This window comes from Epinephelus lanceolatus, chromosome 7 (assembly GCF_041903045.1).
Source record: "Epinephelus lanceolatus isolate andai-2023 chromosome 7, ASM4190304v1, whole genome shotgun sequence".
In the NCBI taxonomy this organism is placed as follows: Eukaryota; Metazoa; Chordata; class Actinopteri; order Perciformes; family Serranidae; genus Epinephelus; species Epinephelus lanceolatus.
The window spans coordinates 44,648,470-44,672,794 of NC_135740.1; the positions used below are offsets into that span (position 1 = coordinate 44,648,470).

General features: G+C 43.2%; 1 protein-coding gene across 1 annotated transcript; it reads right to left on the reverse strand.

Moving 5' to 3' along the window:
- Positions 1-15,953: 15,953 nt before the first annotated feature.
- Positions 15,954-22,240, reverse strand: thoc3 (THO complex 3). Its single transcript, XM_033632768.2, has 6 exons — positions 22,040-22,240; positions 21,317-21,473; positions 18,385-18,589; positions 16,896-17,057; positions 16,666-16,766; positions 15,954-16,315 (listed from the first exon to the last, which is right to left on the reverse strand). The coding sequence occupies exons 1-6, from the start codon at positions 22,217-22,219 to the stop codon at positions 16,152-16,154; spliced, it is 969 nt and encodes a 322-aa protein (XP_033488659.1). The 5' UTR covers positions 22,220-22,240; the 3' UTR covers positions 15,954-16,151.
- Positions 22,241-24,325: the final 2,085 nt, after the last annotated feature.

Sequence of the window (24,325 nt, forward strand, 5' to 3'; positions counted from 1 at the left end):
CATTTATGATACGTACACGTTTTGTCCAGCAAGATAATCTTCACAAATAAGCACCACTTTCATGACTTTTGAAGCCTAAATGCAATCGCTAGAGCTAAAAAGCTAACGTTAGGCTATAAACAAACTACACCAGGGTCACATGACTTAATGTCGCCCCCACAGCACGGCTGTGAATTAGTCTCATTTAGCAACTTGTTAGCAACCACCTTTTTTAAGACACATGAAAGCTTCAAAATTTACGAGTAGGGTTTTTAACGATGTATTTTATTTAGTAGAACTAAACGTGAAAGTCTCTCAAGCTTATTTCAGGCATGTAATGATAAACCCACTGACTTCAAGACGAGGGAACCAGGAGCGCTGACTAACTCATTTCCAGGTTTGAGGACTCATTCTTCTGTAACTCTACAGAGCGTCCAGCAGTGGTTATATCATAAATGTCAAGTCTGTACTTAAGTGGAGACAGAACCTTTTTTTTCTACTACACGTAGATCATAAACCCTTGAATATGAAAAAGACTCACAGCAAACAGTTGAGAAATATAAACGATTAAGTGCTTTTTATCCAGAAGAACCGCAGCTCCCCTCATTACTGTCATTTGTACACAGGCCGGTCTTGCACTCCCCAACATGGCGGCGCCGCTGACGTATCCCTGCAAGGGGGCTGACACAGTCAATGCGGCGTCCACATATATGTCCATGGATGTCGTCTGTCAGAGCAGCCGGCGCCGCTGCCTGTCTGTCTGTCTGTTGATGCTGCAGGCTGCTGATGGTGTAACACTAATGCACTCATTGTCAGAGTGTCATTACCAGCCTCATTTATCACTGAGCAAACACACACTGAGCAAACAGACAGGACAGGTGCTGCCCGCTGCTCACCACGACCACGTCACGCCAACAACACGAGGAATCAAAGCAAACAATCCACAGAGAAACACACCGAAACACACACCTGGAATAACATCGTGTTTATGATGAGAGCACAGAAAACAGACTGACTTCGTAATTCTGCCCGTTAACGTCTTCACATTAACGTCTACACACAACACATTAACACATGTTCTTAATACTGTGAACCTTTGCATTTCCCAAAGAATATATTTTTGCACGTTCCTGCCTTGCTTTCTCATCTGAAAGTTACATTAGTGATAATTTTTAAATAGCATTTTAAAATATCTTTCATTGTGAGGTTTTCTATGTTAATGTTTCTTGTGTTTGCACCAACACATTGAAGCAAATGACTTGTCTGTATAAACCTACCTGGCAATAAACTGGATTCTGATTCTATAGTTTTAAGAGCAGACTGTATAAAATAATGGACGTAGCTACTGTGACGTCACCCATAAGTCTACGGACTCCTGCTTTGAGGCCTCGAGTTCGGCATTTCAGCCATCGTCCTCTTGGTTTTTTGGAGCCAGAAGTGACCATATTTGGATAAGAGGGTGGAGCTGTGGAGGAGCGAGGGGTGGTGACTCCTCACAGAGCGCCTGTCACTCAAAGCTGCCACCCTTAAATAAGCGTAACTTTAAACCTTAATAAAATGTAAACAGCTGAGTTTTATAAAAAATCACGAATGCCGACATTAACAATAGAGACCAAACTGTTTTTTGAACCAGGCTGTAAACATGTTTATTTCGGCTGTAAAGTTGGACACGTTAACATGGAGGTCTATGAGGATTGACTCTGTTTTGGAGCCAGCCCCAAGTGGCCATTAGAAGAACTGCAGTTTGTGGCTTTACTTTTCAGCCTGGAGGTTGCTGCTTTATTATAACTTTGCCATTTTTTAATATCAGTTCCATCCATCCCAATTTGGGCTATAGTGTGACATAAAACAATATGTTTTTTATAGTGCTCTTTGTGTCTTTAGGAGCTGCTTCAAAACCTGCTGTGCTTCCGAGAACTGGTGATGTCAGCGGTGCTCAGAAGACCTACAAGCTATTTTGGCTTGTTCTTCTAATCTCCATCTCTGCGTATCCAGGGGCCGTGCTCTAGATGCATCCAAAAACAAATCTCCCCTCTTGTTACGCATTACAAACTGGCTGTGTGTTCACCAAAATGGCAGAATTCATTATGAATTCAGAGGATTATGTACGAGGACATTTTGTACAGTGTATTTGCTGACTTGGATATTGAGGCAGGGTATTTATTTGACCCACCTGAAGAAATGCTAAACATGTTTCCTGGTTGTGTTTTTTATGTACCAGCTCTACATGACATATATACTCTGAGTGTGTGGTGAGCTTAGACTGGATAGAAGAAGAAGTGACAGTCTACTGAAATGTGTAAATGCAAAAATAAAAAGAAGGAAATTAAGTGGTCAAACAGCACCCAGTAACATCTTATTAGTCCAAACACATGTCATCAGACTTCAGTACCAGTCAGTGTCAGGACCTGTGTTTGGGACAGAGGTGTTTTACACTGGAGATAATTAGAGACACTGAAGGGCTCAGTTTGACTAAAAGACAGAGCTCATATGTAAGACAACAGAGTGCACAGATCCCAGAGTGCACAATCTTTAAAGCCACATACTGCAGGAGTCTTATTCAGAAACAAAACAGTTTTCCAATGTTGTTCCAACTGAGCCACAGCTGAAGGTTCAGTTCTGTTGTTTCAGCTCGCAGCTCGTATGTTAGTTATCTAACTGTTCCTGGTGACTCATGTTTCTGTAATCTGCTGCAGAAACTCTCACAGTTCTTCTGAAGTTTGGAAGCAGCTAAAAAACAAACACACCAAAATATTCAGCATATCACACCACGTAAAAGAGTTTATATTTACTCAGGTAGTGCTTTACTGTTTCCCTTTACTGCTGTTCTGTCCTCCTCCTCCATCTCAGAGGGAAATGTTTGTCTTTGGTTACTTTACAGATTCAGATGATTAATATCACAGAATTAGAATGACTGTAGTTCAGACATTCCCATTCAAATCAGCACAGCAGGATGGTCAGAGTGGCGGCCATTTTTATGTGTACCGATGCCATTGCCATTGGATTTATACTTGACGTGGGGGGGCGGTAATAAATTATTGGTGCAAAAAAGTTCTTTTTGTCTTTGTCCAACGCTGTCCTGCAGCTGGAGGTGACATTAGTGCCATTTATACGTTCTTCTGTGATGAACTTCAGACTGTATAACTTTATATAATAACACTGAGTTCACCAACAGTCTGATGTTTTATAGAGTCTGAACTAACAAACTGAGAAAAGCTGAGTCTCACTTCACTAAATGTAACCAGTGATAGAAAGCAGTGCAGCATTAGCTCCATATTATTCACTGAATTAGCGTGCATGTGTGACACTGTTGGGTGTGGAGAGGCGATCACACCACAGCTGCTACTGACCACAGTTTTAGTCCACATCAGAAAACAGTTAAGTGACACTCACGCAGACAAATATTCCTTCTACCAATTTGTTCTTTAACATTTGGCCCTGAAAACCTCCAGATGCTGGAAATTTTGTAATTTTCTTTACATTTAACAGACTGGATTTCAGACTCAGAAACACTAGCCCTTTTTAAACAGGAGTTGTGCAAATTTGCAGGAAAGCCCAATCAGTGTTTTTTCAGCATTGGCAGTATAAAAACAAAATCGGGGAGTGCAGCAAAATGCCGCCTACCTACTTTTGTTTATACAGAATGCCCCTTTTTCGGGGCAATGGGGGGCGTGAGCAAGTAACAAAACATGTAGCTCAGCGTGTGATGTAAACAGTGACGTGGGAGGGAAGCCGCGGCTGGTCAGTCCTTCTGCGATTCTCTCGTAAGTCGGCCTGTTCTTCACCGTCCCCGTCATCTGACGGTTAATGGCCTCTTCGTTTGCGAGGACAAGGAGGGCGCGCAATTCCTTGTCTCCCCAGTTGCTCTGACTGCCTCTCTGTGCACCCACTAACGTGTGCGCGCTTGCACGGCGGACCAGCGAAAGCTCGTGAACACACATGAATGCGGTGCCCATGTTGCACACACATGAGCGTGGTGCACAGAGAGGCAGTCAGAGCTACAGGCTACAATGAGGCTAAAAACAGAGTTCATATGACGTTTTTCTAAACAACTTTTTATGTCGGGGCTTCAGGACACTTGGATCACTACTGACGAGCAGTATGGAGATATTTTGTGGTTTCAATTATGTGTTTTTGGACGTTTGAATCTGGGGCGCCGTCAGCCTCCATTAGGTGGAGTTGTGTTGCTACAGTACCTCCTCTCCCCTTCACCTGAGCCTCCCTCAGTATATGGGTGAGTAGATAATGGCTGAATTTTCATTTTTGGGTGCGCTATCCCTTTAAGATTTGCACACAGCTGAGGGAGCTGGAGACACTTACTGTGCGGCTGACAACAGGACAGCAGCTTTAACTCTGTTGGATTTATACAACCCAATATTAATAAAACCCCACACGTGCCTCCAGGGGCTTTATGACACCCTCAGTCCTCAGAGCCTCCATTAAAATAACGAAAACCTCCTCCAGAAAATTGTCTTTAACACTCACTAAAATGGAGGGAGTCTCTGTCTGTCTGCTCTTCAGCTGTTCATCTGATCATCTTCACACTTAGTAGATACATATCTGATGACAGGCCGGGCGCCAGGATGAAGAGATGAGGGGGCTGGTAAAAATTGCTTTCTAAAAAAAGCTTTCTTTTTCCTCCATTAAAAAAATAAACAAATAAATAATAATAAAATTCATCGATGTAACTGCAGTGGCCTCAGACGGACTCAATAACAACAACATACGGCTTCTGTTTCAACATCAGGGAATACAGCGGCTGTTGCGGCAGTGTGATGTCACCAGTTGTCGCTCCCAAACACAACAAGTTGGATCACAGGGAATAACTGATACACAAATAATAAATACTGCGTGTGTGTTTTCTGATGTGTTGGAGCTCCATCTGTTCACACTTCATCATGTTTTCACACTGCAAAATCAACAGTGTTTCAGTCACACCCTTCACACACACTCAGAACTTTATTTGTCCTCATGAGAGATCGTCCAGCACAGGTTCAGTCTGAGGACAAGTGTGGTGTGTTTGATTCGAGTGTCCAGCAGTAACCTTCAGAGGAGTAGATGGAGCACAAGTGCAGAACACGCTAAGGTTCAGCGTCTACAGACTTCCTGTGTCTCAGAGACACAAAGACAATGTTCTCTCATCTTTGCTGGTGTATGAATAATTGAGAAATATCTGTAAATACAAACTAATAATCAGTCTGAGAGCTTCACATTCGTACCACACGAACTGCTCTCAACTTTTTCTTTCGCTGTTTTCAGACCAACACTGAGTGGCATTCTGGGTAATGTAGGAGATCTCCAGCAGAGAGGGAAACTCATTACAACCCTTCACCACATAATGATGACAAAGACAGAGGAACGCATCACACCCTAGATTAAAACTCCAGTTTCAGCTGAAATGATCTGAGAGCATCTCCTCCAGGACACGTTCACGAAAGCAGCTTCTGTACTTTGGGTCTGTTTCCTCTGCCACGACGTGTAACAGCTCTGATTCGTCCATTAGTCACAGAGAGGAGTCCAGTTCATCATTGTGAACAGGCCATCGCTCCTGCTCCACTAAACCATCCATCAGTGGTGTTCATTGTTGGAAAAGTTCAGAGAAGAAAAGATGAGATTAATTGCTGCGGCATCGTTTTCTCGTTAGAGGAAGAAGAGGAGCGGCGGTCGCAGTCAACAACTTGTAGAATTCTGATTCTGATTCTTTTAATGACCACACAGCCAGGCTGGTGGAATTTGTTTCCAGTACAGCTCATTGGTACAGGCAAACACATATTCATAATACATAAGGGCCATGCTTAATCCTCAGCGTTCAGAATGTTTATTGCAATGGGAATGAAACTGGAGGCAATTGTCCTATTCCTCCTCCTCGACCTGACGTCCGCGGGGAGTTAAAATAGCAGCAATCATCGGGTAAAAGTTCTGTGAAAGCACTGGACTCACCAACAGTCAGCCACGTCTCAGTCACACAGAGAAAATCCAATCCTCGGGAAGTCAGGAAATCCTTCAGGATAAACGTTTTGTTTGCTAGCGATCTAGCATTTACCAGCCCAATCCTGGCAGGAGCCGGTGGGTCCACGGCGTTAGCTGTCCGGGGAGCCACACACAGAGGCCGCAGGTTGTGCAGATTCACCCCACGCCAACGGGGACGAGGAGAGCAGGGGACACGGGGCTGGAACACCTCATCCGGGCTGTCGACAGGGTCCAGCGAGTGCCGAGAAATAAAGAGGCGAGGCACCGCTCCATACTCAGTCCAAGAAGCTGTGGAAGTGCTCGGCAAACAGGCCTTCAGCCTTACCAGCCGACCGCTGCGTTTACCCCGCCGGCGGTGAAGGTGAAGCTGGGGCGCGGCCGAGGTGAGCTGGGATCCCCGATAGGAGCGGGGGCAAAGTTTTCCCGTCTTGTTGTTTCATTCATCCCCAAAACAAACATATGCACGAGCCAGGTAAGTGTCTTTATGACAATACGCGCTAGAGCTCATGGGAAATGTAGGCTTCATTCCAGCAAAACACTACCACTTTTGTCCACAGGGTCGCCAAAATCAACCCAAAATGAAAGTTCCTTGTAGGGGCTTTAATGATGCGCTGTAATTTCTTCCGGGAGAGTGTGTTGAGACTACCGAAGCAGACTGTAATGGATGAGGTGAGAATGCTTTCGACGATGGCTGTGTAGAAGCAGAGCAGGAGATGAAACCTTACTCTGAACTTCTTGAGCTGTCACAGGTAGAAAAGTCTTTGCTGGGCTTTTTTATAGATGTGATCTGTGTTTATTTTCCATTTGAGGTTGTTGCTGATGTGGGTTCCGAGGAGTTTGTGTCAGTGATGGAGATGGATTCACCTTTAATAAAGACAGGAGTTTTGGGGGATGGCTGGTGTCTTAGGTCGACGATGAGTTCTTGCGTTTTTGATGTGTTGAGTAGGAGATCATTGTCTGTGCACCAGGTCACTACTTGGTTGATCTGTGCACGGTATTCTGTTTCTTGGTTGTTGGTGATGAGTCCTATGATGGTTGAGTCATCTGCGTACTTGTACAGGTTGACAGAGCTGTGGTGGGATGTGAGCTGGGTTGTGTAAAGGGAGAATAGCCAGGGTGAGAGAACACAGCCCTGGGGTGCGCCTGTTCTGAGGAACAGAGGGGAGGATGTGTTATTGTTGATCTTCACCTTCTGTTGCTTGTTCCAGAGAAAGCTGTGAATCCAGTGACAGATGCATGGGTCAATGTTCATGTCCAGTAATTTATTTAACAGTTTGACCGGGTTTATTGTGTTGAATGCAGAAGTGAAATCCATGAAGATGCGGGCATACTGTATGTGTTTGCAGACTCCAGGTGGTTCAGTATGTGATAAATTGCTAAGTTGACGGTGTCAACTTCAGAGAATAAAGGAAAACATGACGGAGCGTCATCAGGTGAAAGCAGGAACTCCTGTGTGATAAATTTTGTCATCAAGCAGCAAACATCACTTCACCACCTGAGCCAAAGCTCCAGCAGATAAAACACCTGAAATAAACTCAAACTTCAGAGTTTAGTCTTGTTTTCACAGAAAAAAAGAGTATAGGTCACGTTTATCAATCTAACGTAGAAACCAGTGCAAATCTGAGCACAGAAATCATCTAATGACAGGGTTTTCATGTGATTAATGAAATGTTCTCATCTGACCGATGACAGCGCAGGAACTATCGGGAGTTGATAAATGTGGCTGCTGAAAACATCCATCATTTAAATATCCAAATATATTCTTAGTTTAGAGGCATCGTCCCAGGAGTTTAAGACACCGAGAGACAAATATGGCAAATATGTCTGGTTGCTGACCATGTTTTTTCTGAGGTTTTTGCAGGTCCATGAAAACAGAGCAAGCGGAACTCTAAATAACCTATCAGTTGCGCTGATCAGATCAGACTGATGGATGAGAGGAGCAGGAACGGAAGTTTCACTTTCACTGCACCTGCTGTTTTGCTGCTGCATGTGACCAGAGTTTGCTCGGCTCTGCGAGAGTGTGGATGCAGTAGCCTCTTTTATACCGCCTGTTCAAGGCAGTAAATATCATGTTGTTGCCACCTTGCTGTGCTGTATATAAAGTACGATCAGGAAAAGGGGGGAGAGCTGCTCACTGGAAAATATCCAGTGAGCCAAAATGCCTTGTTGATGCCAGAGGTCAGAGGAGAATGGCCAGACTGGTTCAAGATGATAGAAAGGCAACAGGAAGTCAAATAAGCACTGGTTCCAACCAAGGTGTGCAGAAGAGCATCTCTGAAGCAACAACACCTTGTCCAACCTTGAAGCAGATGGGCTACAGCAGCAGAAGACCACACCAGGTGCCACTCCTGTCAGCTAACAACAGGAAACTGAGGCTACAATTCACCAAAACTGGACAATAGAAGATTGGAAAAACCACATTCAGATGGAAGCATGGATCCATCCTGCCTTGTATCAACAGTTCAGGCTGCTGCTGCTGGTGTAATGGTGTGGGGGAGATTTTCTTAGTACCAACTGAGCATGGTTTAAACACCACAGCCTACCTGAGTATTGTTGCTGAGCGTGTCCATCCCTTTATGACCACAGTGTACCCATCTTCTGATGGCTACTTCCAGCAGGATAACGCACCATGTCACAAAGCTCACATCATCTCAAACATGACAATGAGTTCACTGTACTCCAATGGCCTCCACAGTCACCAGATCTCAGTCCAATAGAGCACCTTTGGGATGTGCTGGAACGGGAGATTCTCATCATGGATGTGCAGCCGAATGTTTCCAGCACCTTGCTGAATCTATGACACCAAGAATTAAAAAGGGGGTCCAACCTGGTACAAGCAAGGTGTACCTAATAAAGTGGTCGCTGAGTGTATGTCGGATGTGCACAGACAGGTGAAAAAACAAACTGTGAATGTTGCTCTCACACTTAACGACAATCCCTCTAAGAGTTGCGAGATTTCAGCCCGGACTGAAGTAGAGGACGGATCGATGAACGGTTTCTGATTCTCAGAAATTTTCAGATATGAACCTTTGCTGCTCGTCTCTGCTTCACACTTTATATATTATGTATGTCGAATATTTTCAGCTTTGGACTGTTGATTAGACAGAAAGAAACATTTTAAAGACACTGTCACTCACTTCATTAAAAACTGAGTGACACATTAACTGATGCTGAAAAAAAATCAGAGTCAACGATAAAAACTACACGACCGAAGCATCTGCTGTGAGCCTGCTGGGTGAGAGAATAAAAACGTAAATGTCCACACTTCTCTTTCTCGCTTTTCACATCTCTCTCCTCTGCTCCCATGTGGGTGTTCATGTGTGTGACCTTCTTGTCTTTATCCGGAGTATTGGGCTCAGCCAGCCAAGCACTGCGGCTGTCAGCAGTTCGCTGCCTCTCCAGAAAGAAAAGTCCTGACTCCTGCACTTCTAGTTAAAGCAGTAATCTGCGCCCTCGCTGCTTATTCCCTGAGGTCAGAACCACAAATTAGAAACCTGAATGTCTTGTATTGTTGTCTGTGATAAAGAACCTACAGCTGGAGCCTTCATCCATCCAGGGACGCTTTGCTGAGCACACACACTTTATCTGCGCAGAGAGAAATGTGTCTCCTCTCAAACTGCATGTATTCAGCAGCTCCTGCTCCGTCACACTCACACTGCTCATTTACAAGTGGAGGCTGCCCGGTGCAACCACAGGTCTCTGCTCGCCACCGTCCATCCAACTACACAGGAGAATCACTGTTCTGCTAAAGTCATCATGTCATCACAAGAAGGCAGGAAGTGATCCCGGTAATCTGACAGCATTTGCACTTTTCAGGAGTTCCAGTGTAGAGCGTCAGACTGAATTTACCAACGCACCATGTCAGGTCACTCACTCTCCGGGACCGCCAGTGTTACTTGAATAAGTAAACACTGACCAACGGGACCAGACTGGCCGACCCGTATGCTCTCACTCAGTGGATGGATGATGTCACAGGAAGCCAATCTTACAAAGGAGGACCACACTTGTTTGTTTTGCTATGGAAGCTAACGTTAGCTAATGTGCTAAAAAGTTAGCGTTGCAGAGAAATCCAATATTCCTCTTAATCCCTCCCCAGTTTCTGATGAGGTGGACATGATAACCCTTAATACACATAACCTTATTCATCCCTACAACAGGAAATACTTTTTCCCTAACCTGATATGAAGTGTGCGCTGCACATGTGAGCATTTTTGATGATGGCCTCCGTCCAGTCCTTTGGTCTTATCACATTTAACCATCTTTGTTTTTGTTGACGGGCAGTGGCGGCTGGTTTTGAGCCATGACTCCTTCTATTCTGGCTCCCAATAACACAACAAGACAAACACATTTTAACACTCCTATGGAGCCTACAGCCCTGTCACAAAGGTACCTGTTACAAAATTCTGCTGCACTCCAACTCACATGCTTCACCAACAAATTAATTGTCAATTAACATGCTAACATTATTAGCTTAAGCCTATGACATTTTACATTACATAAATTAGCCTAGCAGCTAGTAGTGTTTTTCCCTACTCGTATGAAGCCATTTATCAAGTGCTAGTGTTATCGACAGGTCTGTAGTGATCCACTCACTCCTAAAGAGCACTTTGCCATCTCCGGTGATGCAGTAACATCAGTTTGATTAGCTGCAGCTGTGTGCTCAGCTCCTAGGTTGCAGCTCAAACTCAAAGTACTTTGGTGATATTTTAATTTGGTTTGACACAAGGTGCAGATCATTTTTTGATTTGACTTGTCACCTGAGCTTTTTTAAAGTGAGAGGAGCCGTTCCAAAGTGCAGTGGTGTCTCATTGTCCTGCTGCAGCAGTTTGACAGCAAGTAAAGGTGCATTAAAGGGACGAATAGCAGCATGCAGTTAATGTGATTAAAAAAAAAACGTGCAGTGTTCGGACCCTAATTGCATCGTGACTGACATGTTAATTCTGACAGACCTTCTTTAACCATTTTAACAAAGATCCAGGGGTCAGCGTGCGGGTGTTAATCTTTGAATCGGTGCTGTTTCCACAGAGCCTTGCACCTACATATGATGTGTGTTTAATTACACTCCTCTGAAAATCTTATCTTGACTAAAATATTAAGAATAAAACATAACTTCCTTTAATCATGTTATTTGTGTTGACTTCCTCCCGTCAGACTGAAATAAAACACATTTATTAAGCCATCAGGAAAGCTGAGGGATGGAGGGAGTGACCGAGCATCACAGATTCTCATCTCACCAAAACTCCAAAAATCAATCAGGAAGCATCGGGTCAGCGCCGCGCAGCAATTACCCCGAATGGCCAAAGTGGCCTTTAACAGATCCAGAGACTAATGTGTTGTGACTGCAGCAAACAGACGGGTGGGTCTGATTATCTCTCTGCACACAGCTGCCCTCCCTTAACACACACAATTACCTCATCAGTGATACACTCAGCAAACACATGTGAAAACACACACACATACATTAGTGTGTGAATGCACTGATCACACCTGCGTCTGATGAACAGAGGAGGATCATCCTGAGAAAAGCCGCCGTTCAATCAAAGACAATATTGATCAGCGTGAAACTGGATTTATACCTGACACTGTCTCTGTCCGTGTTTGTAGGATCCACCCCAGGTCTAAGCAGACACAGAATATAAATCCTTTTTTGAGCTATATTCAGTTTACTGCAGTACAGAGACAAGATGTTTGATGTTCACACTCACACACTTGCCTGCAACATTTTCCAAAAAGGTCGGGAGCGGAGCATATCACTGTGACATCACCTTTTCTTTAAACAACACTCAGTGAGTGTTTGGGAACTGAGGACTCTAAATGTTGAAGTTTTTGAAGTGAAATTCTTTCCTATTTTCGCTTGATATACGACTCTATTTGCAACACTGTCTGGGGTCTCTGTTGTTGTATTTTTGGGCTTTATAATGTCCCACACATTTTCAATGGGAGGCAGGTGTGGACTGCAGGCAGGTCAGTCTAGTACCTGCACTCTGTTACTACAAAGCCACGTTGTTGGAGCATGTGCGCAATGAGTCTCTTCGACTTGAATAACCAGGGACGTCCCTGAAAAAGACATTGTCTGGATGGCAGCATATGTTGCTCCAAAAACCTGCATGTGCCTTTCAGCATTCATGTCAACAACATCCAGAAACAGCGCCGACTTCCCTGAGCCCGAGCTCATCTGAGAGGGACCGACACAAAGTGGAACAGTGTGCTGTGGTCTGATGGATCCATCATGGACGCCGTGTTCTCCTGGCTAGAGAGTAAAAGGACTGCCCAGATTGTTATCAGCTCAAAGTTCAAAGTTCTGTGATGGTATGAAGTAACGACAGGAGTTGGAAAGTCCCTACAGGGCGGGCAGGAGGGGAGGTGGATGGGTCCAACAAACCCTCAACTTTCACCCCGGAGCTCAGTGCTCACTCTCCATATGAACGTAGAGCCAAACCATGATGTTTTCTAAACCTAACCACTTGCCTTTGTCAGCATCCCAGCGTTGGTTGTGGCGTCCCAGAGCGTCAACAGCAGACGCAGGAGGATACCTAGTGTGTAAGATGTAGACGTAAAGTCCACAGACAATGTGACTTTTGACTTGGGATGATAACATGTTGGAAATTATGACCTAAATTGTGCTCTGGTGATGGTCAAAAACGAATGAGCAAATCTTTTTAAGTGTCCAATATGAACCAGGTCAGCCTGTCCAACGTCCACTCATGAATCCGTGCTCCCACTCGTGGTTACTGTAGGGTACCACTCACACTGCCTGCGAGTGAACAAGATGCGACTGACTCCAGTTCAGACAGCCGAGCTGCTACACTGAAAGAACGAGAGAGAGCCAACCGTTCTCTCGAGGTGTGACATATTCTGGTTAGCCAGGAAGGGACGACAAATCGATGTGATCAGATCATATTTCTGTAACAACGGTTGGGTTTACATGGCCTACATACAAACAAGCACAGGCTCAAAATACATTATTTAACATATAGACAGGTTAGCAAAAGTTAGATGTTTTCTGTACACCTGCAACTGTGAAAAGAATCGGACCGCTCATCACTTTTGTACTGCCTAGTCCTCCATATGTCCTGTAGTGCTCGCAGCTGATTGGTGAGGTGTTGAGTCTCATGAAATCTCATTAAAAACGTCACCTCAAGACAAATAGTTAGTGTTTCATATTAAATGGCACTAGTTTCTGCCAGACTCTGGGTATTCAAATATATATATCATCTGGCATGTTTGGACTTTAGTGAAATAAATAAAGTGTGTAGGCTACTGACTGAGTGTTGCTACAGTGAGAGAAGAGGAACAAACATTTATCAGCAGTGAAATAAATATTAAGTTATTTCTCCTGTTACCTCGATGACAGTGTCCTCAGAGGTTAAACAGATGATTCTGAGTGAGTGTACAGCACCAGCAGTATCTAATGCAGTTCTGTAGAGTCACATCAACGTGCCAAAACATCCCTGATTTATTGTCCGGCAGTAAGTGGAGCGCCGAGGCTGCTCTGTGAAGATCAGACCATTAAAAGTCAAATCAGATTCCTGCTCACACAAGGAGACCCTGCAGGCAGCAGCGTTTGATTTATTATCTCAACATGCTCGCTGGCAATCACATCCGTTCATACTGACCCACCTCTTCACAGTAAATAAGAGCTGGGATCAGCAGGAGACTGATGGGACGACACGCTCAAGGGCCATCCACATACATCAGGCCACCACGCTCAACTCAATACACCAGGTGCTTCACTCGGATCATTTCTGAAGTCTTCAGTACACACACACACACACACACACACACACACTGTACTCTGTGTTCTCACTGCGTCCCGTTTAGTTCAACAGAACATGACGACTCAAACTGCACTCAGGTGAAAATAAAACTGTGAAAACACTGATTGACTGAAGCACATCCTGTTTCATGTCTAGCCACAAACATGGTGAAATAACAGATGATAAAACTATCAATAGTAGTTAGTTACATTCAGCTTTTAGCTACAGAGTGCTTTATGATCAGGGGCTGCGTCAAAGGACTGCTTCAGTTCATCATTCTTGAAATAAATATGATTTTATTAAAGTGCAGGGTTGGTGATCAAAGAAGGACAAGTAAGGTTGTTACATACTGAAAATATAAAATATGACTAATTGTGTAAAACATGGTTCGGCAACCTTTAATATCAGAAGAGCCATGTTTGACCAACAATGATAAAAACAAAATCTGTCTGGAGCTGCAAAAATATATTTTAGCCCCATAATGAAGGGAACACAGACTGATAAGTCTAAATTATCAAATCAACAGGTCTAAATGAACATTAATTTGGTGTTTTACCACAAAGTGGTGACTCTGCAGTGGGCTATTTAACGATTATTTGGAACTTTAAATTTGCAAAGCTGGCGTTAAAAGCAAATGAAGCCATCCACGCTCTGTTGAATTATCTGTTCTCCTCTGAAACTTTACTTTTTGGATTTGCAACCTCATTGCTAACCTCACTGTGGATCCACTTTTGAGGTTTGGCAAAATGTAGAGGTGAAGGTGTCAGGCCACAGACGATTGAAGCACATTTTAGTCGACAAAAAGTTAAACATGTTTTTTATTTGGTGCATATTTTCCTTTGGCCTACAACAATGATAAAAAAAAAAGCTGTTATTCATTTCCATATTACTATTTTGTCAAAGCCACAGGGTTAAAGAGCCTCATGTGGCTCTGGAGCTGCAGGTTGCCAATCCCTGATATAGAGACAGAGCACATTTAAGTCCCGCCTCCGCTGAAGGGGAAAACAATTCACCCCTCTCCATTGACTTTGTGTTGCATGAAGGGGCCTCCTCGTCATTTACACCTGCTACAGTGGGAAACAACACAAAAATACCTAAAAGCTGCCGTGTGCTGGGGCCACTACCAACATGGTAAAGAACCCAGGACTAAGATTTTATAAGCTACCAAACAAAAAAACTGAACTTTTAAAGGACTTGTATTTTTTATTTTGGCTGAGGATAAGAGCATACAAGTTTAAATGGTTGTATTTTGTACTCATTTTAATATACTTGTGTTTTTTGGCTTGTTTTTACCGAATCTGTTTTTAAAGAAAGCATGAAAATCATCAAAGTTACATCACTTATCATCGCCACAACCTGAGGATTAAGGACGAATATTCGTAGCTTTAGGGAGGGTAAAGAACACAACAGTATAAAGAAACAAAACCAAAGTCACACCCCAGCCGCCCCTCCCCTCTGATGAGTAAAGAACAGTCCCTGACCTACTCCTGATCCAACTGAACTGAATCCAGTTTAACAGCGTCAGTTAGGTGCATCCGTCTGTTTCAGCAGCTGCACAGATTCTTAAAGTATCACCTCACAAAATAAGGAAAGGTGAGTTAGTGAGGAGATGCAGGTGAGTCAGCAGAGGGCCTTCAGCCAACAGGAAGCTCACTGAGCGCCGTCGCTTTCTTGGACGGCTCTGCTCTCACGTGGAGATGAAGTACATTAGAATTAATTAAAGGAGGAACCGAGGGTTGTCTTGTGACATGATCCCTCCTGTGACGACAGGAAACTGCGAGGTGATACATCCTGCGGCTCTGAGGCTCCACCTGTCACCTGCCCACGCCCAACACCTCAGATTGGAACTCACACTGCGCCCGTCTGTCACCACAGAAGATACAGACACGCCCACTGTCAGCTGACGACTCTTTCAGGGTTTTATCTGTTAGAGGTGTTTGTGATATTATGAAGGAAACAAAGCGAGGCAGGAGTGCTCGGGATACAGCAAACTCCTTTTATACCTGATTATGTTTTTGAAATCTGACAAAGGTGTTGACAAACATCTGGGACACATCTTTAAACATCTTTTTTTTGGTAGGACATGATTTGACCCATTTGTCTAAAAGGTGGATTTAGTTGGCATTTAAATTTACATTTGCTTATTTTATTTTTACTGGCACTATTTTTGTTGTGATTTTATTTTTTCAGCTTTCGACATTAATGAGAAAAATCATAATTCAGCAATCAGAGCTCGAGACAAACAACATTTACAAAGAGACTCGGTTTAATATCAAAAAGCATATTTTACATAAAAACAATATATTACAGCACTGACAGTGGAGTATAGAAACAGATTGAAAGAGTGAGCTGCGCCCTCTGCTGGAGACAGGAGGTTACTGTGGCTTCAGGATGTTTCATGTGTTTACTGTTGCGTCGCTCCAGTTAAACCTCAGCTCGTGTGTCTCAGGAGTCGTTGGGGAGGCCGAACAGTTTGACGGTGCCGGCCTCTCGGTTGTTGTCGTATTTGCCCTCCTTGTCGTCGCAGGCGTAGGCCAGCAGCGGCCTCTTTGGGTGCCAGGCGACGGTGAAGGTCGGAGAGTCACACTGAACCTCCCACAGCTTCTCTCCTACACACACACACACACACACACACACACATACACAAGTGAGCTAAAACACTGGGTTCAGTTAAAGCAGCTGTTGATGGTGGACTCTCAGCTCTCTGGATCTCTGCGGCTTTTTTCTTGTAACAGGAAATTATTTAAAACATCAGCTGCGTGTTTACTAACTGCTGCAGGATGATGATGATGATGGTGATGATGTGAAAGCCTTCCTCAGATTTTAACTGTTCTTTTCTACAGCTGCCTTTTTACAAACCAGCACAAGTCCACTGAAGACTCAAACTGCCCATGAGCCCAACTCCACTGCTCAGGTTTCATCACCTAAGACGTTAACGGTCATCATCTCTCACACTGACCTGTTTCCACCTCTGCGATGTCTATGAAGTGATCCTCAGAGGCCGAGGCCAACATCCTGCCATCATGGCTGAAGCTCAGCGTCCTCACAGGCCAGTCCAGCCTGCAGCGTCAGCAGCAGTCAGTAAAAGGACAGATTCAGTGATAAGGTAACATCACAGGTAACATCGAGTCATAATGATACAGATTCATCAACACAGGCAGAGAAAAGGTGAAGCACATCAACACTGACCTGGAGAAGCAGCGGACACACACCAGCTCATCCACGTCCCACAGGCTGACGAGGGCGTCGGCACTTCCTGTGGCGAAGTATTTCCCCGTGGGGTCAAACTTGATGCAGATGCAGTTGGATGGGTGAGCGTTGATGGACTGGATGGGCTTCAGCTCTGGATAACTGCAAACACACACGCACACACTGTTCACTTCAGCTCCAAAACACACACATACACACACTGTAATACAGAGTAAAAAAGTACACACTCAGTATCGGAGAGTTCACACCCCTACAGAACACACAGCTTTATCTGACAGCATGTTGACACCAGGTGCGTTGGTAGTTTGATGAACTGTGGATCACCCAAAATCCCTGACAGAAAAGCTCCATTTACCTGAGTGTGTTTTCCTTTGGAACGTCGTTGTTGTGTCGAGATGGGACAGAAATAAAAATATATCGTGACGGCAGCGTGTGTCAGATAATTTCTTTCAATTTCTTTCGTGGTTTGAAATAAAAACACCACGATGGCTGAAACTTAGAAACTGAAGTGAAAACAAAGTCGACATTTGTGCCAAATTTGATGAAATTCCCTTCAGATGTTCTTGAGATCTGTTGTTCAAGAGAATGAGGCAGACCAAGTCACAATGACCTTGACCTTTGACCTATGACTACCAAATACTAATCAGTTCATCGCTGAGTGCAAGTGGACAACAGTGCAAAATTTAAATAAATTCCCCTCAGATGTTCTTGAGATATTGGGTTCACAAGAATGGGAGGAACAGACGGATGGACAACCTCAAAACATAACGCCTCCGGCCACGACTATCACCTGCACAGAGGCATAAAACCCAAGGCAATGAAAATATTTGAGCTCAAAGAGATGCACACTGTCAACCTGACGAGCTGAAGGAGCTGACTGAGAGAAAGCTGCTGCCATTCGCATACAGTATCTGTGGTCAAACCAGCAGTGCATCTGTATTCTGACCTTCACAGTAAATGCTTTGAAATAGCCCAGGACACACACATGTGACTAAACGTTTCAAAATAAGGTGTACGTACAAAATACATACAGGACTAAGTGGATTATGTTAAGAGGAAGTATAAAACGTGTTACCTGTGTTCCTTATGAATCAAAATAACTTTTGTTATTTCCTTTTTGGTTGCACAATAACATATGACCAAAAATTCAGTCATGTGAATTCTGTTCAATGCCATCAATGTGAGAAAACAATGTTCAGAGAAACAGTATAGAAGAGAAGAAGTCCCATCATCAGATGGTGGGATCAATGTGAAAAACTAGAGAACGTCTCTCCTGCAACTTCAAGCTTCAAGCTTCAAGTTTCTACCACGACACCTTCTGCAGATAGTGGCTTCACTCGCCAGCTGGCGGCTGTCCGCGTGTGAAGACTGCTCGAGAGCACAGTACAGACAGCTTTTCATTGGGAAAAACAAATTCAGAGTTTGTTTGTGCGGCAGGACTGCCTGGTCACTCTGTGTGGGTTCCTACCTCAGGATATTGATGCAGCCGTTGCCGTTTGTGAGGAAGAACATGTCGTTGTCGTTGTTCCAGGAGATCTCGTTCACCTCGAACTTGAACTGCTCCTCTGCCTTGGAGCGGTGCGTCTTGGCGTCGATGAAGGTCACCACATCGTCTTTGTTCCCCACAGCGATGGTCTGACCGTCAGGGCTCCAGCAGATGTTGATGTTCTCTCCTAAAAAACACGATATGAGACTTGTTATAAAGGACAGTGGTTTATCTGGGATTATCTATTAACTTGTGAACTACCCCTGAACACATGACTTTACTCTTTGTTTAGGAGGGAAGCGGAGCAGCAGGGAGGGAGCAGGGTGTCTCCTCGGCTCTGTCAGTCGTAGGAGGTGTCATTCAGAATGTGTTACTGTAAAAACTAGTGTCTGGAGTCCTGCTGGGAAGCTTCAGGCTCTGAGTCTGCAGCCATGCTAACTTCCAGATATTATCCATAAATATTACTGTTTACATGTTTGTATGGTCATCAGAATTCACATCTCACTTCACTCTAAAGCAGAGGTGTCAAACTCATTTTAGATCATGGGCCCTCTCAAGTGGGCGGGACCAGTGAAACTAATGCATAATAACCTGTCAATAACAACCCTTTGAAACAAACCCTTTTTTTAGTGTAAAGAAGTTCATTCTGTTCATCCATTTGCAAAACTAATGATGGCCAGTCCACTACATACTGAGAAAAATGTGTGCAAATTCAACAGCATGTCTGAGTTTTTCCACATTCAGTCACTGTCATTGCATTCTTTTAATAATTTTCCACTCACACTGAAGTGGCAGCTATCGAAGAAGAAGGTGAAGTCATCCTCTGGCTTATAAACCTTTTACAAATCGGAAGTTTTGTCCGTTCCTTAGCAACAGCAAGGCTTGACGCTAACTTTTTTTCCCCAAGGAGCACATGTGTTCCTAAGTTGAAAAAGTAAGGAGCGCACAAAGAACTTTAGGGGCACAATGTAAATTGAGCAAATAATGTGTTTTCTGTAATAAACGTGATGCAAATAGACATTTACAAGCAAAATTATTTAATGAATTTGTATACAAAATGTACAAAAAGGTAAAATCATCAAGTTTTGAAAAAGTATTGCAATTTAATTTTGTCTTTAATGTTATTATCTTATTTTTATTATCTTTGCAATATGATTATCTTATGTAATGTTATTACTATCCTAAAACATTCTCCAGGTCCTCTGAAACTCTGCAGGACTTATTTCCACCCTGCCCAGCAGTGGTACCGTGGCGAACGGTCCCTAACTGCAGCGAACGGTCCCTAACTGCAGCGAACGGTCCCTAACTGCGGGGAGAACGGAGCAGGCTTCTCCGGAGGTCCGGCGCTTTTCCTGGTCCCTCGTCTCCACCACACTTTGACTTATTCCCACCCTGCCGACAGTGTGACTTATATTCATTGTGCCGACAGTGGCTTGGAAAACCACCCATAACCGTGTCACACGGCGAAAAGGGAAGGCGGCTGGAGTTCCTCCAATATCTGCGGTTAGATTATCATATTTTTTTTATTGACAAAAATATAGTCTGCTTTGGCTGATTTTTTTTATGCGCACATGTGCCCCTAAGTATATTTTTTCGCTCGACAGTGCGAGTGAAACACTCACACTGTCGAGCCCTGAACAGGGCTCACCATATTGTTTTGAGATAGAAGTCTGACACAGATTCTTTTGTACTGAAGCTCCTGGTTGACAATGTTTTTCACAATGTTTAATATCTTTAAATATGACCACAGTAAGTATTCATTGTTATCAGAGAGCTGTATTCTGGATGGGGTGGAAAAACCTGAAACCTGGCACCTCTAACCCTTAACTAGTGCTTCAACATTAGATGTGCAAAGTCATCCAGTGGGCCAGATTGGATCCTTTATTGGGCCAGTTCTGGCCCCTGGGCTAGAAGCCTCTTTCCCACTGCCCAAAAACCCACTAACCCACTTTGTATTTAATGGAAAAGGTAACAATCTGCATTCACACCCAGAGCTGATATATCCGTAGGTAATCTCCTTTACCAGCGAATTGCAACAACGCACCACCACAAAATACCGTCCGTCTCCGCCCAAGTAGCGCTCAAATATTCTGCACCCAGTTTGAAAGAGAGACTGAATATGTACGAGACATAAAAAGAAGTAACCCCTGTAACATCTTCCCTGGCCTTCACGTTTCTCTCGTCTGTATACTAAGCTGTTTTCCATACTTGTCTGCTGCAGAACTGTGTACATGGCGATGAAGGTGTCTATAACCCAGGGCTGCATGATTATCACAATTATTCTGATTGATATTAAGGTTAGAATTATTTATCACGATTATTTATTGTTTTTAGGTACAGATTTCTTTTTTGCACTTTCATATTTAAATCAACAGAGCCCTGCTTCTACTTCCATGTTGTGCTACATTCCTGCTAATGTACAAATATTGGCATCATGATAAGAATTAATAAGTATCAGTGCATCTTCTAGAAGCTAAATGTAAATAAAACTGTGCTAAAACTTTCTTACCAAAAATCAAATCAACAGAGCACTGCGCTCACCTTCATACTGTGCTGAATTCCTGCTTATTAAAATACCCTTTAACCAAACAGACTTAAAATACAGTTCTTCCTTACTTGAATTCAGTGCATCTCCTATGGATATGTCTCTGATACTGTATTATTTTTAACTCTAATGTGCTGTAACATCGCTGTAATGGGTGTGTGAGTTGACACCTGAACACGGACAGGGATTAACGACACAGTAACGTTAGCGATGTTTATCTGCTTGGTCTTTGAGCACCTATCGTACTGCTGTTTGTGATGTTTTGATCAAGTTATTTGTTTTGTGACTGACTGCTGTGTATGTTTTTTCTTACATAAAGACAAAAAACCCTACTTTATGAAACTCCAGCCACCACCTTGAGATACCCACCTTTGGTGTTGACAGTGGCGATGCATTTGGTGGTACGGACGTCCCATATACGGATGGTCTTGTCTCCGGATGCTGTGACAAACAGATCAGGGTTGGTTGGATGCCAGCAGAGCTGATCCACGCTGTCACCATGACCTCTGTAGTTATTCTCTTTCACCTGAGGACAAACACAACATTTAATAAAGTCAACAGATGTTCAAAGACCTTGAAACATTCCCCATTTGGTGGATAAAGTCTGCATCAAAGCCCACAAACTGGTGACATCACTGATACCTACATCTATAAATAAAACCTCATATTAACAGTTAATCCAGGCCATTCAGCTCTTTACAAGTGAGCCACACACTGGCTGTGTATAGGTTTATATTACTATAATAATAATAATAAGAGTGGAAGAAGGTGAATGTTTTAGCATTTGATTTGATGTTTCAGTGTTTAATAACCATTTAAAACAGTCATTTTTCAGGCGGTAAAACTGTGAGTAGACACCGACAGTTAACTTTATACATTTGGACAATGAATCAAACGTAACGTTAACACTTCACACGTTAATGTCGTGGCTACCCGCCATGTTAGCGGTGTGATATGACATTAAACAGTTACCTAAACGGCTGTGATATTATGTTTACACACGTTCAGTCAGTTTGAGTTTCCTCTCTTTCACCGTCCATTCATTCACTGATGCTATGCTAACGTTAGCATGCTAGCAGCGCAGTGACTCACCAGACGGTCTTTCTCCAGGATGAACACACTGGCTGTTTTATCAAAAGATCCGGAGGCCAGTCTTCTTCCATCACAGCTCCACGCCACCGAGTGCACCTTCGCTGTGTGAGCCGGGAACTCTCGACTCTTGTTGTTATTTCTGAAGCTCTCCTGCATCTCCTGGTAGTACTGCGACGCCATCTTGGAAACTGGACGGGAAGCTTCAGTGACAGACGGAAACTAGTTAATGAACGTTACCGCCATCTTGTGGTCCGGAGGGTAAACTGAACTCTACAGGGCAAAAGGCGGTGAGCGACTGTGTCAGAAATGTCCTGTAAACTGTAAAAAATAAACGTAAAAATAAAATTATTATTATCATTATTATTATTATTATTTTTATTAATAATAATAATAACAATAATAATTAAAAATAAAATAAAATCAAAATTATAAAAATGAAAAAAAAATAGAAAATTATTTAAAAACAAAAACTAGGAAACTATTTTTACACACTCTTTTCGCATAATTTCCTTGTTTGTTTAACTTAAACTATTTTTCTTTTTTCTTTCTTTCTTTCTTTTTTTCTTTTTTTTTTTTAACTAATTGCCTTGCTTTAAAGGGCCAGTGTGTAATATTTGGCATGGTTTATTGTCAAATCTGAATCTGAATCTGAATAATCTATCCATTAATATGTTTATATAAGTGTATAATCGGTATAAAATAAAATTCGTTTGGTTTTCGTAGCCTTATAATTATGCTTTTATATATATATATATATATATATATATATATATATAGCAAGGGCCTTGCTTTAGAGAGGTCGCCATCTTGCGCCGCCATGTATGTACGGCAGCCCGAGCGGACAATCCAGCCAGCCAGAGAACGCGTTTCGTGTGTATAAATAAACCAACGAAGACAGCAGAAGGAAGGAAGAAGGAGGAGGAAACAGCAGAGTGTTAGTAGTTCGTCAATAGAGAGTAGTGAAAAGTTTTTTTAGTTATAAAGTTTGCGAATGGACCACACTTACCACGCAACAAGAGAGAATGAACCCGAACCGTCATCTGCGAGGAAAAGAAGACGCAACTTCACTCCTTGTGATGCACTCTCTGCGGCGCTTTTCCTCCTGATGATATATCTCCCCAACGATGGCAGCAGTAGCACCGAATCCCATTCTGTGCAGCCAAATGGGAGCGGAGGATTCAGCCTCTCTTCTCGCCCGCTCAGCATCAAACACATGGAGTTCCTCATCTGTATGCTCCGGCTCAAACAGGTATGGCTCTGGGTCTGTGTCCGCTACAAGAAACTCTTCAAAATTGCGTTCAAAGTCGTCCATTGCAGCTGCTATAGTCCGGAGATATTGCTAGGCTAAATAAACAGCTGAGTTTTGTTTACAGGCTACGCTGTCAGTCAGTGTGCGGGCTGGAGATTGGTGGAGCAGAGAGGGGAGGGCTGCCCTGCTAGGTACTGTAAACAAGTATGTGTGTATGAAGTGTGTGTGTTACGCTAGAAGAGTCAGAGTTTGGGACAGAGTCTTTTACCCCCTGGAGTGTTAGTGTTTTTGGAGTGCTCAAATAAACGGACCTTTTTCCCGAACGCTCCTCTGGTCTCCTGCTCGTGAGGGATTCATTACAATATCGTAACATGGTTTAGATTTCTAAATAAACATTCACCTTGTCGCTAGATAGACCTACTCCTGAAAAACTCTTGTCTGCGCAAGGCTTTTTGTCCCTACGAGGCCACTGTCATTTACCCGACGGGAGGGGTGAGCGAGTGAGCCCTGCAATCTAGAATTTGACCACTGATGTCACTGTTTCCAACCCATTTTACACACTGGCCCATTAATTTTCTCTTTTTACTAATTTCGTGCTAATTATTGGGTCATTTCAGAATCAGAATCAGAAATACTTTATCGATCCCCGAGGGTAAATTATTTATGTTACAGGTGCTCCTTGCAAGAGAGGAAAGATACGTGAAAATATAAGAAATGTAAACAATAGTATTTACAAATATATAGTTAAATAAACAGGAATTATTAACAAACTCCTGTTCATTTAACTATATATTTGTAAATACTATTGTTTACATTTCTTATATTTTCACGTATCTTTCCTCTCTTGCAAGGAGCACCTGTAACATAAATAATTTACCCTCGGGGATCAATAAAGTATTTCTGATTCTGATTTCTTCTGTCGTTGCTCATTGCCTTCTTTGTTCTTCCCATGTTTTAAAAAGAAATCAAGCCAATTTGCTCAGGTCTCAAAGGCTTAACAGCTCATTATTGTCCTCCAGCCTTTGTAGGTGTTTACA